The 14,301-nt window shown below is 48.2% G+C and overlaps 1 protein-coding gene across 36 annotated transcripts in view; it reads left to right on the top strand.

The window, feature by feature from the left end:
• Positions 1-14,301, top strand: part of Cacna1c (calcium voltage-gated channel subunit alpha1 C) — a 529,265-nt gene that overhangs the window by 471,812 nt on the left and 43,152 nt on the right. For 12 of the 36 annotated variants that reach the window (XM_031383153.1, XM_031383144.1, XM_031383154.1 and 9 more), the window contains one exon: positions 8,839-8,922. In XM_031383153.1, the coding sequence (XP_031239013.1) occupies positions 8,839-8,922 (84 nt within the window). Of the gene's footprint in view, positions 1-8,151; positions 8,923-14,301 lie in introns of all 36 variants that reach the window. The other 24 variants (XM_031383150.1, XM_031383147.1, XM_031383157.1 and 21 more) reach the window with 3 other exon arrangements.

The following is a 14,301-nucleotide window of genomic DNA, read 5'->3' as shown; positions in this document are numbered from 1 at the left end:
AGAAGTTGAAGACAACAGAAGAGCAAAGGTATGGGACCTTAGGCTAAAAGCTGAAGTTGCATCAGGGCAGTTTTATTTGTGCACGGTACCTACATACGTGTCTTTCAGAAGACATGTGGCTATGTCACACTTAAGACACAGCTGCCCCACACAGCAGGCTCTGTGGTATCCCTAAATCTGCCAAGTTGGCTTGGCCACCAGGACCAAGTAGCTCAACCCAGTTCCACAGTGCCCCCTGGAGGCCAACCAGTGGAACAAAGAGCAAGGTGGAGCTTCATAGAGCATCTTAACTGAATTTAGTTGAAATCTGTTTACCTTAGCTACTAAGAATCACATTGTCTTTTGCTGTCAGTGAAACCCATGGGACCACAGACTCGCCACACGTGTCACTTAAAGAAATAGAAACGGAAAAGAGGAGGGAGGTGGGTACTGGCTAACACATGCCTCGGCCCCTTCTGCTCCTTCTAGCCTCGTTAGGAGAGCCCAGTGGCCTGTGGGTGTGCAGCCAGCCCCGGCTTGCTTTTTAGCGGCTGATTGGTAAGCAGGCATTCCCCTGATTATTGTTTATTTGTGGTGTGCCCACGGACACCTGACGTGCACAGTGCCCAGCAGACAGGCACAAATGGGCTCCTCAGGAGGGGCCTCCTCACCACAGCTCTTGTACCCAGAGATTTGCATATTGTTGCAACATTGTGACAGGTTTCTTTCCTGCATGGTGCTTTCACCGTGAATGATAAAAAATAATTATATGACTTACATAAAGCCTTAGTGTGGGAAGGGAAGTATTAGCTATTACATTTAATTATTTAATGTGGAAACGCATTCACACTGTGTAAAAGCCCAGTGGGAAGGTACACTGTGGTTCCCTGTCTCTGATCCTGCCACTGGAAAAGAAACTGAAAGCATGAGAAGAGGGATTCCCAAACCCAGAGGGTGCTGAGGCAGGAACTCCACCCACGCGGAACAGTAGCCCTGACTGTGTGCCTGCAGAGTGCCAGATCCTCCTGGGCAGGAAGGGCCTTCTGTGAAGCAGGAGCCATCGGGAACTGAGGCAATCATGGCAGCAACAGTGGGCATTGAGGGAGTCCCCCTGTCTCCCTCAGAGGCAGACCCTGCAGTACTTACCTGAGGCTGCACAAACTTCAAAGTTTACCCACAGAGGCATGCGCAGTTATTATTGCCGTGTCCTATGTACCTGAGCTGAGGCACTGAGAGATTAGAAAGCTTGCTCTCGGCTCTCAAGACTCATATCTGAGAGTGAAAGCAGACCACCATTACATTTGTGTCTTATTACAAAGGTGATGCTGGTGGCTGGACCTAATGGTCTTCATATAGCATCATGCCTTTGGAGTCAGACAGACATGGGGCCTAGGACCAAGAGAGGGTAGGACAGGGGTTGAGGGGGGTGGAGCTGATGAAGGGTGTTAAGCAGGAAGGAGCGTGTCTTGTCTGGGTTTTGAAGGCTTCCCCAGAGCCTGTGCTATCACATTGTTGAGAGATCTGCAGCAGGACCAAGCTTTTCCCCACTTGAAAGGGCAGCCTGTTCTTCCTCATTATACCCATTGCCATTGCTGCTGGAGCCTCTTACTCATAGACTGTCATGCAGTATGTGCTTGAACCTGAAGCTCTTTGCCATGACTGGCTCCAGGGATGCAGCCTTCAGCACCCTGATCTGAGAGGACTCCTTTGCATGAATCAGCTCCTTTATTCTAGCACGGGTAGGGAGAAGCAGCTATGCGATTCTCCAGTCTACCCAGGAACAACTAAGGCAGAGGGGAGAACGCTCCTGAATCCCCCGAAAGCAGCTTAGCCCATAGCCCCCAATTCCATCTGCTCCAGTGGGCAGACCACCAGCTTTGGGGGTTAGTTTCAGGTCTACGGACTCCAGCCTTGCACAGTTCTAGACTGCTGGTAGCTCACAACATTGTGTGATGAGATGAATGTATCAGTGCCTTCAGATTTTTTCCCACAGTGCTCCAGGACAGGTGTCTATGAAAAGCACCCATTCCCAGGTCTATGTAACTCCTCCGACCATCCTCGGAGTACCCCATCACTGTCCCAGCCAGTGCCTCCTCAAAGCAAGGACCCAACCGCGGCCTGCTCTTACCGACTGTCCTACAGTAACCAGCTTTTGGTGCGGGAAGCTGTCCAGAGCTTCTGACTTAGCACACCACAGGATGAGCCTGATAGAAACACAGAAGTCTTCACTGCCTCGCAGGCTGTAGGCCATGAGCAGCTGTGTGCTTGGTTATGCCTTCTCCATTAGACGCCGCTAATCTCCATGATTAGTTATATCTAAGTGGCACCCTGATGCAATGGGATTTATATTATCTCTGCTTGGTGTCAGTTAACCATTGATTCCATGGTATTCCATAAGATCAGCCCTTCACAGACACACTGAGCCTTTGCCATCGCCACTGCTGTTTCTAGCTGGATTCAGCATCTCTCCCCAGCGTAGCCAGTTTCCCGCCTCTAATTTCCATAGCCCAGGGCCCAGAAAATCCAGTGGTTCTGAGAACAAGACTCTGCCTTCCATTATGCATGTCCCTCCACACCGCCTCACAACCTGCTCTGTCCGGCAGGGCTTCACAGCTTTCTCCAAACACTTCCTCCTCTGAAACTAGGAACCTCGACTCTCTTTTGGGACCCCAGGTTGGGTATAGGCCATGTCTGTGGCTCTCATTTTAGACCCTGCTTTGCAAGGAGGGTGTGGCCACTTCCTCTGGCCTCATGTTGGCTGTTTTTTTCTTTTCCCTATCAGGGTTCTGTGTCATTCCGGAGCCCTAGAACCCAACTTTGAGTACTTCACATTCAGCCCCACTTCCACCCCTCTTCTCCCCTTCCTCTTCCTTTTCCCTCTCTGTCTCTCCCTGTGTGTTTTCATCATTTCCTTGTTCTTAGTATCTCCATCTCCTACAGAACACCCATGTGCTCTGTGACTCCCCAGTCCTGCCACGCCACTCATATGTTCTATGTCTCCCCATGCTGTGCAGTTCCCTGTTTCCCACTGGCCTTAACTGGCTTTTTTTTTTTTTACCACTGCCCAGGCCAGCTCTTGCTTTTCACATAATTCCTGTGATTCCTGAATGTCTTTGTGGTCCGTATCCCATGGCACCAAGTCTTCCCTCTCCCAAGTTTTGTTTCTAACTTATCTGTCTGCCAGCATCTTGAATCTAGCCTCAGCTCAGATCTCCCACGGCTTTCTTGGGTGTGCTTTTGTGGCCTGGGAGGGAACTGTCCTGGCCCAGTGCCCCTGGATAGGCAGAAGGTATGTCACCTTCCACTTCGGGTACCAGGAAGGTCTGGGCTTCCTCCTTATTTCTTTGCTTGCCTTTGCCAGACCCATATAAGATGATGACGGTGGGCGGGAAGGAATATAGAAGAGAAAGCATGACAAATAGTAGGGAGGACCGAATTTTTACCTTAAAGTGTCTATGAATAAGTACCATAACCTTGGCATACCAGTGAAAGTATGCACAGAGGGTTTGTGGCTTCCCGTGTTACCCACCATCTGTTGTGAGGTTTGTGCCTGTCCTGATACAGGAGGCTTCTGGTCTGGGCAGAGGAGAAACAGAATCCAGAATTCTGTAAAGGTGTGTATCTGCAACCTCTCCTGCAGTAATCCTACTCTCTGTATCAGAGATGGTGGCCACCCTGGAAGCCCAGAGCTCTTCTCCACAAGCTTCTAGCCCAAGGAAGACCACGTCTCCTCTGGCTTGAACAGTTGTTCCCTAAGAACTCTGCAGTGTACTATCCATATGAACTTGAGTGTAATAAGATTAAGCCATGACAACCGGCACACTGTCATAGTGTCAACACTGCCAGCCTGAATGTCTCAAGAGCATCTCAAGAATAGTAACCAGATAGATGGTGAGCAGAAAGAGCCTTGGCAATCCCAACAACCTTCAGCCTCTTCCCGTTTCTTCTGCATGCATTGCTTCTAGATGCCGGGTTTTGGTTTCCCTTTGGCTCAACCTCACATGAAAGCCAAGCCTGTGGATGCTACTTAACAAGGAGGCAGGCAGGATGACTTTAGCTGATGATGACCAAAACTAATAGGAATTTAGAGCTCCCTGCAGATTAGGTACTGGTCTGAGTGCTTTGTGTGTGTGGTGTCTTGTAAACATCACCTTAACGCTATGGTCAGCCCCATTTTTCTCCATAGGAAAACAGACACAGAATTTAAGCTGTTGGCTCCCTCTTGATGCTGCAGTTTGGATCTTGACTCTACTGAGATGCAACTGGGTCTTTAGAAGTAGGGCCCTAGTGGGAGGAAGTTAGGTCCTTGGCAGAGTGTCTTTGGAGTGTAGAGGCCCTTTTTGCTTCCTTTGCTTGACCACCATGAAATTAACAGACCTGTTCTACACTGTGAGCGGCCTCACCAGAGACCCAAAGCAGCAGAAACAAGAGCGCGCACTAAAACCATGAGCCCAGATCACATCCCTCTCTCACTGAGCCCCACGCGTACTTTGTCATGATGATAGGAATCTGACGCACACAGCTGCCCAGTTAGAAAGTGGCAGCGTAGGATTTAAGCCAACTGCCTCCAAAGATCATTCTGTTAGGAACACTGCCTGTGTCAACAGAGTAGGGCTCCCATGACATCATTAAATCGAGGTGCAACTAACCCAAAAGAGAAGAAAATACAAAAACCCTTGTGCATGTGAAATGTGAAACTTTTGTAGTCATGTTTCCTTCCCGAAAATGATGTGCTTGAAGCAAATACTAACTGGCTTCCCATTACTCAGAAGCTCCGCCCAGGGGGAGGAGGCTAAAAAGTAATGATCAGACTTTGACAATGGGAGCCTTGCCCAACTTTCCCTAGCTAGACCAGAAGGAAGACTCCATATTCTGATCCCATGCCACGATGCTGGTAATTTGAAAAGGGAGCCACTCAGCATGTAAGATGTTGTGGGTGGTAAGAGAAGGCTTCTGGATATATACACACCATCTTTTCTGCATGCATCTCTCTTCACTGGCTCTGAGGAGTTGGGAAGTCAGAGGTTTGGTTTGCCACTTCTAAAAGAGCCAGCACAATGCTCCTTGCCCTGATGTTTCAACTATAAGGAGCCCACTCACCCATGGAAAGATTGGTGGCAAGTATAAACTGGTCCTGGTTAAACTGATTTTATAAAAGAAAGGGTCTGTGTCCCCCACTTTCCTCTCTGTTATACTCCCGAGCCCCAAATGCTCATGGGAAAATTAAGGGTGGGGGAAATGGGTGTGTGTGCATGCATCTATGTGCATGCATGAATCTGTGTGCACACAAAAGAAAACACTTAACTCGTTCACACCAGAGCATATGGAAGAACTATTCTTCCAGGCCCCTCATATAAGGACTTGGCCAAGTGTCTCCCTTGGACAACCTATTTATTACCAAACTGGTGGGTGTGGGCTTTGTTTCTAGAACTGGTGTGGGGCAAGTAGGAGGTAATGGTTCTTGAAATAGTGGGAAGAAGACAAAAGCAACAAAAGGAAGAGACCTTGAAGCTGGATCTGAAGCCATGCTCAAGGTCCAGCTGAGAGGACCAATGGGCCAAGGGATAGAGGGATGGGAATGTGGGTCTATAGGTCAGGGTGAAAAGCTGCTTCTTAAAGGGACTCTCCACCCTCAGAGTTGCTCTGAGCCCTCAGCATTCCAGCTATATATGTGAGTTCCAGGACTGGGTGTCCACCAGAGCCTTTGCCAACAAGGGAACTCGGCTTCCATGCCCAGTGATTCCCACAAGGTAATTTGCTAGAGGGCAGAAAAATCTATCAAAAGCCCCAACAGCACAGCCTGGGACAGGCAACCAGGAGGTGGGATTAATCCCAACAGGCCTAGCCAGTCCAGTGATGTGCAGCTACGGCCAGGGGAGGATGATGACTGAGGGTCATTTCTTTCTCTCTGCACATAAAAAAAAAAAAAATCAATCCGAGAGAAGGGGAAAACAGAAATGCACATCTGGAGGTTGATGGTCCTTTTAAGTCTCAGCCCCTTCCCCTGGAATGTACTAGCAGATTAACTGTGTGTATATGTGCTTTTCACCGTGGAGCCCACTCTGCCTTCGTCCTTCTCTCTCCCCACTCAGAGGTATTGCAGATCATGACCAATTTACCCATTTGTTGCAGGTCTTTGGTGGATGGAAAGATCCCACTCCTCTTCATTGTTGAACAGAGACTCTCGTCTGCCCTCCTCTCTCCTCCTATTCCCTACCCCAATAACATTTGCTTGCCACGTTTTCTAGGTTGGTGCTGAACATCCTAAGGTTTTACTTTGGGTCCTGTTTCTCTCCCTTCTCTTCTTTGACCTCTCTTCCATTTCTCTTCTGAAGTAGCTCTATTCCCAAACAAATGACTCACATGTACAGATAGTCCCCAGCATTTTTTTCAGATCCAGTTTTAAAGCATACACATATGTAGGGTTCACTTAGGGGGTTCACCCCTATCCACCCTCTCCCAAATTAGTGCTCCTTTCTACCCTGAGTAGTTTGTTAGAACCGAGGAGTGCACTAGTTATTTCCTGCTTAGAGCATATGACGTAACTGGAAGAGAGAAGTCCCTGACTCAGGCTGACCCTCATCTGACCTGTAACCTGGACAGCCTCAGCCCCAGTCAGGCTGCCCAAAGCCTCCTAGGACAGCGTAGGTTTTCTTTGGGCAGAAATGCCTGGGAACTTACAGTCCCCTTTCCCTGTGGCCTGACCTCCTCTTCTAAGAATAATAACCCTAAGACAGCCTGTCTTGTAGTTTACTCTAGAAGGAGACAGCTGGGGAGCCAGACAACTTTTAGAGAGCTGGATAAAGCCAGGAGGATGAAAGAGCATAGACTTAGCTCTTAGGAGTAAAAAGTGCAAAGAGAGCTGGCAGCATTTGGGAGCAAAGAGCTGAGATGCCCCATGAGCACTCTCCTGCTTCCAGAGCCACTTGCCAAATGCCCATCTCCCGAGAGCCCAGCTGAACTGATTTGCACCCTTGGAGAGCTTTCTCTGGAAAACAAAGGGGACAACTGTCATTGTTAAAAGAAGACAGGTCTCCTGGTCCTAGGTCCTCTCCATTCCACCAAGGGGACGGAGATTCTGTGCTCTGAAACAAGGCCCTTTAAGCTGCCACACCTCCCACAGAGGCAATAATCAAGACTTGAGAATGCCACTTGCACTTTGTAAGGAGGCTGCTTACCCAGCAGTCCCCAGTGGAAAGTTGGTGAAGCCCAGGCAGGCAACAGTAGTAAAGTTGGGACCCTGGACTTTCCCTCCATGCCTGACTCTCCTCTCCAGGGCTCTATTGCCTTTATTCCCTTCCTAAGAAGGCAGCGGCCCACCCACCAACCAATCCCCTCCTCCCCCAGCCTGTCCCAGGGAAGTCTTTGATAGCTCCCATCGTGTTGGGCAGCATTCTCATCCTACTGAGTCTTTATATCGAGGAGCCTGAGATGGTATTTACGAGACACCCCTGAGGGGACTCTCTAGAGAGGCTTCTAGGCCAGGAGACACTTCTGTCCCACCTGAAAAGCCAAACTTGCCCTGAGGTATATGAGCATGACCAGTGCGGGAAAGAGGCTAAACCTGATTGCACCTACACAGAGTCCAGCTTACCGTGACACTGCTTCAGTGATCTGGTCCGTTGGTTATCTCTAGGCTTTGATTCCAGACTTATCAACCACAAGATGACTTCTCTCCCTCCTGATAGCTCCTTCAAGTAGACAGAACTGAAGGTATAGGTCATATATGATATAAAATAGACTATTTGCTATATGCAATATAGTATATATGATATACTATATACTAGACTATATATCTATATATCTATATTTCAATATATAGATATCTATAGAGAGAGATGACACATAATCAGTGTAGTCCAGCCACCGTGTCTTACTCACACTCCCTATACCCATGGCTACTTCTGCCCTGAGGAACTGGAAGGGTTCTCTGTGGAGGAGGTGGAGAGGATGTGGACCATGTGACCCATGAAAGGCAGGGCAGGAGGGTTGAACTGAATGCCTCCCTGCTGCTCCTAAGGCAACCAGGCTCCTGGCCGGATGCTGGTGTTTGGAACTCACAACAGTAACACTCAGGTGCCAGCACAGTGATTCTGATGGTGATGTCGCTCTGTTCTTGTCTGTCTAATATTCCTTTTTAATCCCCGTCCTGCCTGCCCCTCCCTCATGTAGGGTTACTTTAGTGATCCCTGGAATGTTTTTGACTTCCTCATCGTCATTGGGAGCATAATTGATGTCATTCTCAGTGAAACTAATGTGAGTATCACTCTGCCCTCCCCAAGGGCCCTGGTCCTTCCACCTCTCCTGCCTCCTCCACTCCTCCCTCTCTTTCTCTCTCTCTCTCACTCACTCTCTTTGTTTACCTCTTTTTATGTTTTTGTTTTAATTTCTGATTTTACCCACCTTCAGTCATGCTTTTTATTGAACCTGCCGTCGTCTTGTGAGGGGGGAAAAAAAGCAGAAATCTATTCTCCTTTTTTTCCCACGTGTCCTGGCTACGCTGGGCCCAAGGGCGCAGAGCTGAGCGGAGGGAACAGGCTGCACACTGGTTGGGCCAGCCCTGGCTGCCTTCTGGGTGGCTATCGCCCACCCAACCTCGGAACTAACCTAGCTTTTGTCAGGCCTCTCCATCCTGCGAAACCCAGGTTGCCCAGGTTTGAGCCGCCAGCATGTATAGTGGTAAGAGTATCTAATACACCACGTAACCTCTTTCTTCTCTCATTTTTTTTCTCTTCTCTCCTTTCTTTCATGCCTCTTTTGTTTTTTTGTTTTCATTTTCCTCCTCCCTGTGTTTTTTGTTTTTTCCTCTTTTGTTTGTTTGTCTCCTTCTCTCTTTCCTGGCTTTTCCGCCCCATGCAGCACTATTTCTGTGATGCATGGAATACATTTGACGCCTTGATTGTTGTGGGTAGCATTGTTGATATAGCAATCACCGAGGTACACGTAAGTACATGGCGTCTGTGACCCAGCCGACCCCGCCTGCTTAACATCCATCCGTTTTCCCCGCTTTATTTATTGTCTTTCATTTTTACCTCCTGTGCCCACCTCCTTATTTCTATTTCATGTTTTAATTCGTTTAAATTGGTTCAAATTGTTTTTTTGGTTTTTTGTTTGTTTGCTTTGTTTAGAGATTTCATTTTTTTTCTTTCTTTTTTTTTTTTTTTTTTTTTTTTTTTTTTTTGTTGTTATTTGTTATTTGGTTAATCTTTGGAACGCATTAAGACTTCCTTTTAAATGTTGGTTGCTGCGTCTTTTCTCTCAGCCTGGCATGACTCACACGGTATAGGAGGGTGCAGCTATGTGAATTATGGAGGGAGAAAAACGAAGGGTTCTTTACAGTTCTGGGCAACCACTGGAGCTGGGACCCAAGCCTTTCCTAACCCCAGATCATCACCAGACACGGCCTTGCCTCCTCTTGCTTGTCCATCCTCATAACATCCTAAAAAGACGTGCTCTCAAGCAGAACACCAGAGTTGAGGCTAGGAATGTGCCTGCATTGTCAGCCATGACCTTCCTTCTCCCAGGAACTAGCTGATGGTCTTCACATTGAACAGACTCTGTCTGCTTTGACTAAACACCATTAGCCCATGGTACTGGCCATATTTGAGATTAGCTTGTCCTTCCTTTTCTGGAAACAGTAAAGAGCCCGCTGGACAGGTGATTTACTGAAAGCTTTTTGGATGGGTTTCCTCTTCCCATTGCCATGGACACAAGATCCATGTAAGAGCCTCATGCCCATGTGAACTCACCATAGAGCATGGACTGTGCACCTCCCTTTTCTCCCTCCCCCTGCCCTTCATAACCTGCCCCTGGCTCTTGGGCCTCAGGCAGACCCCACAGCCACCGCCCCGTTGCCCTCTCCTCCCCAGAGCTGCCTCCTTCTATACAGTTCTTGCACATGTCTTCTTGTTACCTGGCATGTTAAAGCATCCTCTCTTTATCTATAAGCAAGTCCTCTTGCAGTTATTCCTTAAGATGTCTTGTTTAGTTTTTGTCATTATTTTTCCGTAAGTAAGAAACTTGATGATGTTTGCCTTTGATGGATAGAACAATTGAGTAAGAGTGAAAAGCACCTGATTCTGTAATTTGATCTTAGATGTTTGGAATTCCCTCGCTGTCCCCCACACATCCACACCCTCCATGCAGCCTCTGTGTGCCCATTCCCAAGTCTTTGAATGGACATATTCTCTCACTGGTTTGGTTCTCCTCTGTGTAGACATGGGGCTAAGGAAGGACGATTTCATGTTCTTCTTACAGCCCTTTCCTTGCCCCCTTGTCAATGCCCTTTGCCTATCCTATAGCTCCAGCCTCAACTGCCCCTCTGTCTCTGAGACCTTGGGTGTGTGTGTGTGTGTGTGTTTGTGTGTGTAAGTGAATGATAGGGTAAGAAATGAAGAGTTCTTTACAAGTTCTAGGCAACCACTGGATTTGAGACCCCAAGCCTTTCCTAACCCCAGATCATCTCCAGACACCACCTCTCCTCCTATTGGTTTTCCACCCTCACAACATCCTCCAAAGATGTGCTCTCCAAACAGAGCACCCAGAGTGTGCAGCTATGTGTGTGTGTGTGTGCATGCGTGCACTCATGCGCCTATGTGCATACATGTAAGCCCTTAGGCTTGTCTCCTTCCAGTAAATTCCCAGATAAATAATAACAAAACCAGACTTTCACAACTGCTGCCAGACTCCTTTCTGAGTAGACGCCCAGCATGCAGTCTGTGTGAACCCTAAGTTATATTCCAGTTGTTATGTAAGTCTCAGAACTTAAAGGCTAGACTCTGTGCTTAGCACAGATGCCACGCACTGCGCTGCCCTGAGGGTCCTGCAAGGAAAACAGCTAGAAGAAAGACAAGCCATAGGCTCTGCCATCTGCATGCAGACAGCACTGCAGATTTGTACTGAAATCAGAGCAAAGATATGCAGTAGGAGAACATGGGAGGGACAGCTGGCCACTTCCCATGACTGCAGAAGACCCACTGTACCCCAGGAGTTCCTCTGGGGTACTTTTACTGATGACAAAGCCCATAGCTCTCATCATGCTATGACATCTCTATTTCTGCTTTCAATTTTAAAAAGGCAAAGCAAATATACTGTTCCCTATATAAAAATGTAGACATGGGTATACATGTATACTCACATAACAGCATCTATTCAAAAGCCTATGTCAAGAGATATGGAGTAAAAACTACAGCCTCTAAGCAAATCACATCTTCTCAAAATCCCTGATCTTACTAGACCATCTCCTTGGCGTGCCTATAACTTAGAGCCTACATGCACCAAGGGTAGCTCTTTTCCCAGCTGCTGTTAATTAGACTCTTGGAGGTGACCAGCAGGTTCAGCCCATCAGAGAAAGTACGGGTCATCAACAGCCACAGGACCAGAGCCTGGACAGGCCTGGCCACAAGTGTTACCATAAAACCCTGCACTTGGCCAGCAGCCAGTAGGACATAAGAATTACCCGGCTCACATTTCTCCGCCTTTAGGTGAGCTGCTCCAAGCCTGGTGCCAGGTTTTTCTTAGGATCCCATGGGAAAATCCAGGAAATCCCGCATCCCTAGCCCCGGCTCCAAGCCTTCCCAGACTTCTCCACACACATGCTGTCATCACAAGCATAGATTCCCAGACCCAGTTCTCTCCAGAAGCTACCCACGATGGCTTTTCGCCTATAAGCCATCCCCTCATGCTCCTCCGGGCATGGCTGACATCCTTTCACTGACTCTTGTATTCACCCTTCCTGCGTTCCTTCCAAGTACTTTGCTTGTTTAAATCCATCTACCTTTCCCCAATGAGTGTCCCTTTCCCACAGGAAGTGTACTTTTTATCAATTCTGGGGTCAGCACACACTCATCTCACTATACACACAGTCTTCTTCTATGGGTAGACACTTGGTATATATCTGTGTCAAAAAGAACCCAGTATTTATGGGTTTGCATTCTAGCAAGGAAGTGCAGAGAATAAAGAAAAGAATGTCCAAAGGGCTGGTCAGGTGCACCAGGCATGAACAAGTGGGACTTTTATGTTCAGAGCAACTTTGGATTTATATTCTTTTTTTATCCTAACTTTTGAACTCTGAAGATTCAGAATGGGTCCTTCCTAACAGTAAGAGCTGCAGGCTGTTTCCAAGTGCCCCTCCAAGCCCCCACTCTGCCCTGTAAGGTTGCCTCGAACCCAGGGCTCTGCCCTTCTCCCTAGCACTTCATCTTGTCTAAATCTGCCCAGTGTGAGCTCTGTAGCGTCAAAGTGTGGCTTTGCTCCACTTTAGTAGCGTGTTGCTTCTTCTCCAGTCCTGGAGTAGGAATCAAACCTCCTAGAAATGTCCCATGGTTGTTGGTGGAAGTTCTGATAGCATCCCCCCGCCCCAGAGTGCTTCCTGATATCCCAAGTGGGAATCCCATTTGAGGATGTGACCTTCTGAGCTTCTTCATTGTGCCTCCAAAAGGATATCAAATGACAGAAAGTTCTAGGAGACCTCGTGTCCTACATTATAGGTGTGGAGAACCATTAATTGTACATTATGAAGCCATGGTTATGTTTCCAGCCTAGGCCCCAGGAACCCAGTGCCTCAGGGTAGTTAGTTCAGGTCCCTAGGCCTCGGTGTGTTTGAGTGTGGTCAGAGTTGGATGGAGAGGCCTGAGAGTCTCTTGCAGCTCCTGGCCTTTGTGATCCAGTATGGTGAGGTAAGAGTTCCCTGCTACCTTTCTAGGACTCACAGGTCCACATTGTACTCACCTCTACCTGGGCTCCCATGCGGCTTATTTGGGGATTGTACAGAGACAGGGACAAGAGAGACCATTCCAGGGAAGCTGCAAGCACTGGGATAGTACCTGGGAAAGTCCACCAACCCTTGGGGGCTTCTAGGCAAGTTTAGAGGAAGAAACATGGAAGAATGGCTAAATGCAAGGTGTTAGGCCACAGAAAAGACCAGAGTGTGAAAATAAACTAAGAATCTACAGCTGTGACCTTGGCTGGTTAGGAGGAAGAGGAAATAGGGACAACATGAGACCTCATCCTTGACGGTGTCAGTCTTCAAGACAACAACTCCATGACTCATGTGATTAAATCAAGACCAAGGAACCCCTGCACATATGAAACCTAGGCCCAGGCAAGGTGAGCAACCTGTCCAGAGTCTTATAGCTAACTGATGACATGCCTATGATTCAAGCCATTCCTAACAGTCAACTCTTACGTGCTCACAGAGCAACAGCCATGCACTGAGATGGCATCAGCACAGCGTCACTGAAAGTAGGGATTGGTGGCTTTTACCACTCACAGGCCCTCATCTGGTGCCGTCCTGCAACTGAGCTATACACACCTGCTTACCAACCTCCCTGTGCTGATGCTCAGCCAAGGGATGCTTGCTACCCTTGGGATGCTCACACAAAGCATTGTGTAGGGACCTCACAGAGGCAGTGGCAGGAGAGAGATTCCAGAGAGAGCAGGCATGGAGATGGAATGCACACCACATCCATTGTCCAGCTCAACAGAGGCAAGAGGCAAGAGACAAGAGACAAGGATAGAGAACAAGAGAAGGATACATGGCTACCGAGCTGGCAAGAGGACTGGTGTCAGCTTCAGGAAAGGATACGTTACAGTGTTAGCTCCAGGTCTCCCTTGCCACCATTTCTGGTGCTGCATTTCCCCCCACCCCCTCCCCAACATCTTTCCACCACAAACCCACAGGCATGACTTCCAGTTACCAACTGTTCCTTACTGGCTTCCTGATAATGAAGCCTGTTGGCTCTTTCCATGGCTCCAAATTCCTGCCTGCATTGGAGAACAGCCTGGGCATGGAGATTGCTGCCTGCTATGGATCCACCCCTACAGATATGAGGAACTCACAAAGTAGCAAACGAGACAGACAATGTCAATTGCTTAGAGTGGGGTACTATGGACATCCAACGTCAATGGCTCCAGTCCCCCTATCTAGCACACCAAGGTGTTTCCTCTTGCAGCTAGGAAGGTACTAAAGGCCAGGATGGTCACCTGAGGTTGTCTAAGGGAGGCCTTAGGCCTGCCTAGGCTTCTTCCCACACAGACTCACTCAATGGTTACATCCTGACTCTGCTGTGAACGGTGTTTCTGAGACCATGTAAACGCAGCATGTGGAGGATGCTAAGGAGATGCTACTCCAGCCCAGCAAAGCCTTCTATGTAATGTGGCTTTAAGGCTCAAGAAAAAGTTACCCCAGACTTTCTCAGCTTTCTTTTCGAGGTTGTCATTACCTAGACTGTGAAGCCTAAGACACAGGTCTCAGAGAACCCTCATTCCAAGCTGCTCTGAAATCTTGTGTCCTGATGTGACGATGTGACCTAAGGGCTATCA

This window comes from Mastomys coucha, unplaced genomic scaffold, assembly GCF_008632895.1.
Source record: "Mastomys coucha isolate ucsf_1 unplaced genomic scaffold, UCSF_Mcou_1 pScaffold20, whole genome shotgun sequence".
In the NCBI taxonomy this organism is placed as follows: domain Eukaryota; kingdom Metazoa; phylum Chordata; class Mammalia; order Rodentia; family Muridae; genus Mastomys; species Mastomys coucha.
Note: the sequence above shows the minus strand (reverse complement) of the source record. Positions and strands in the feature narration are given on the sequence as shown.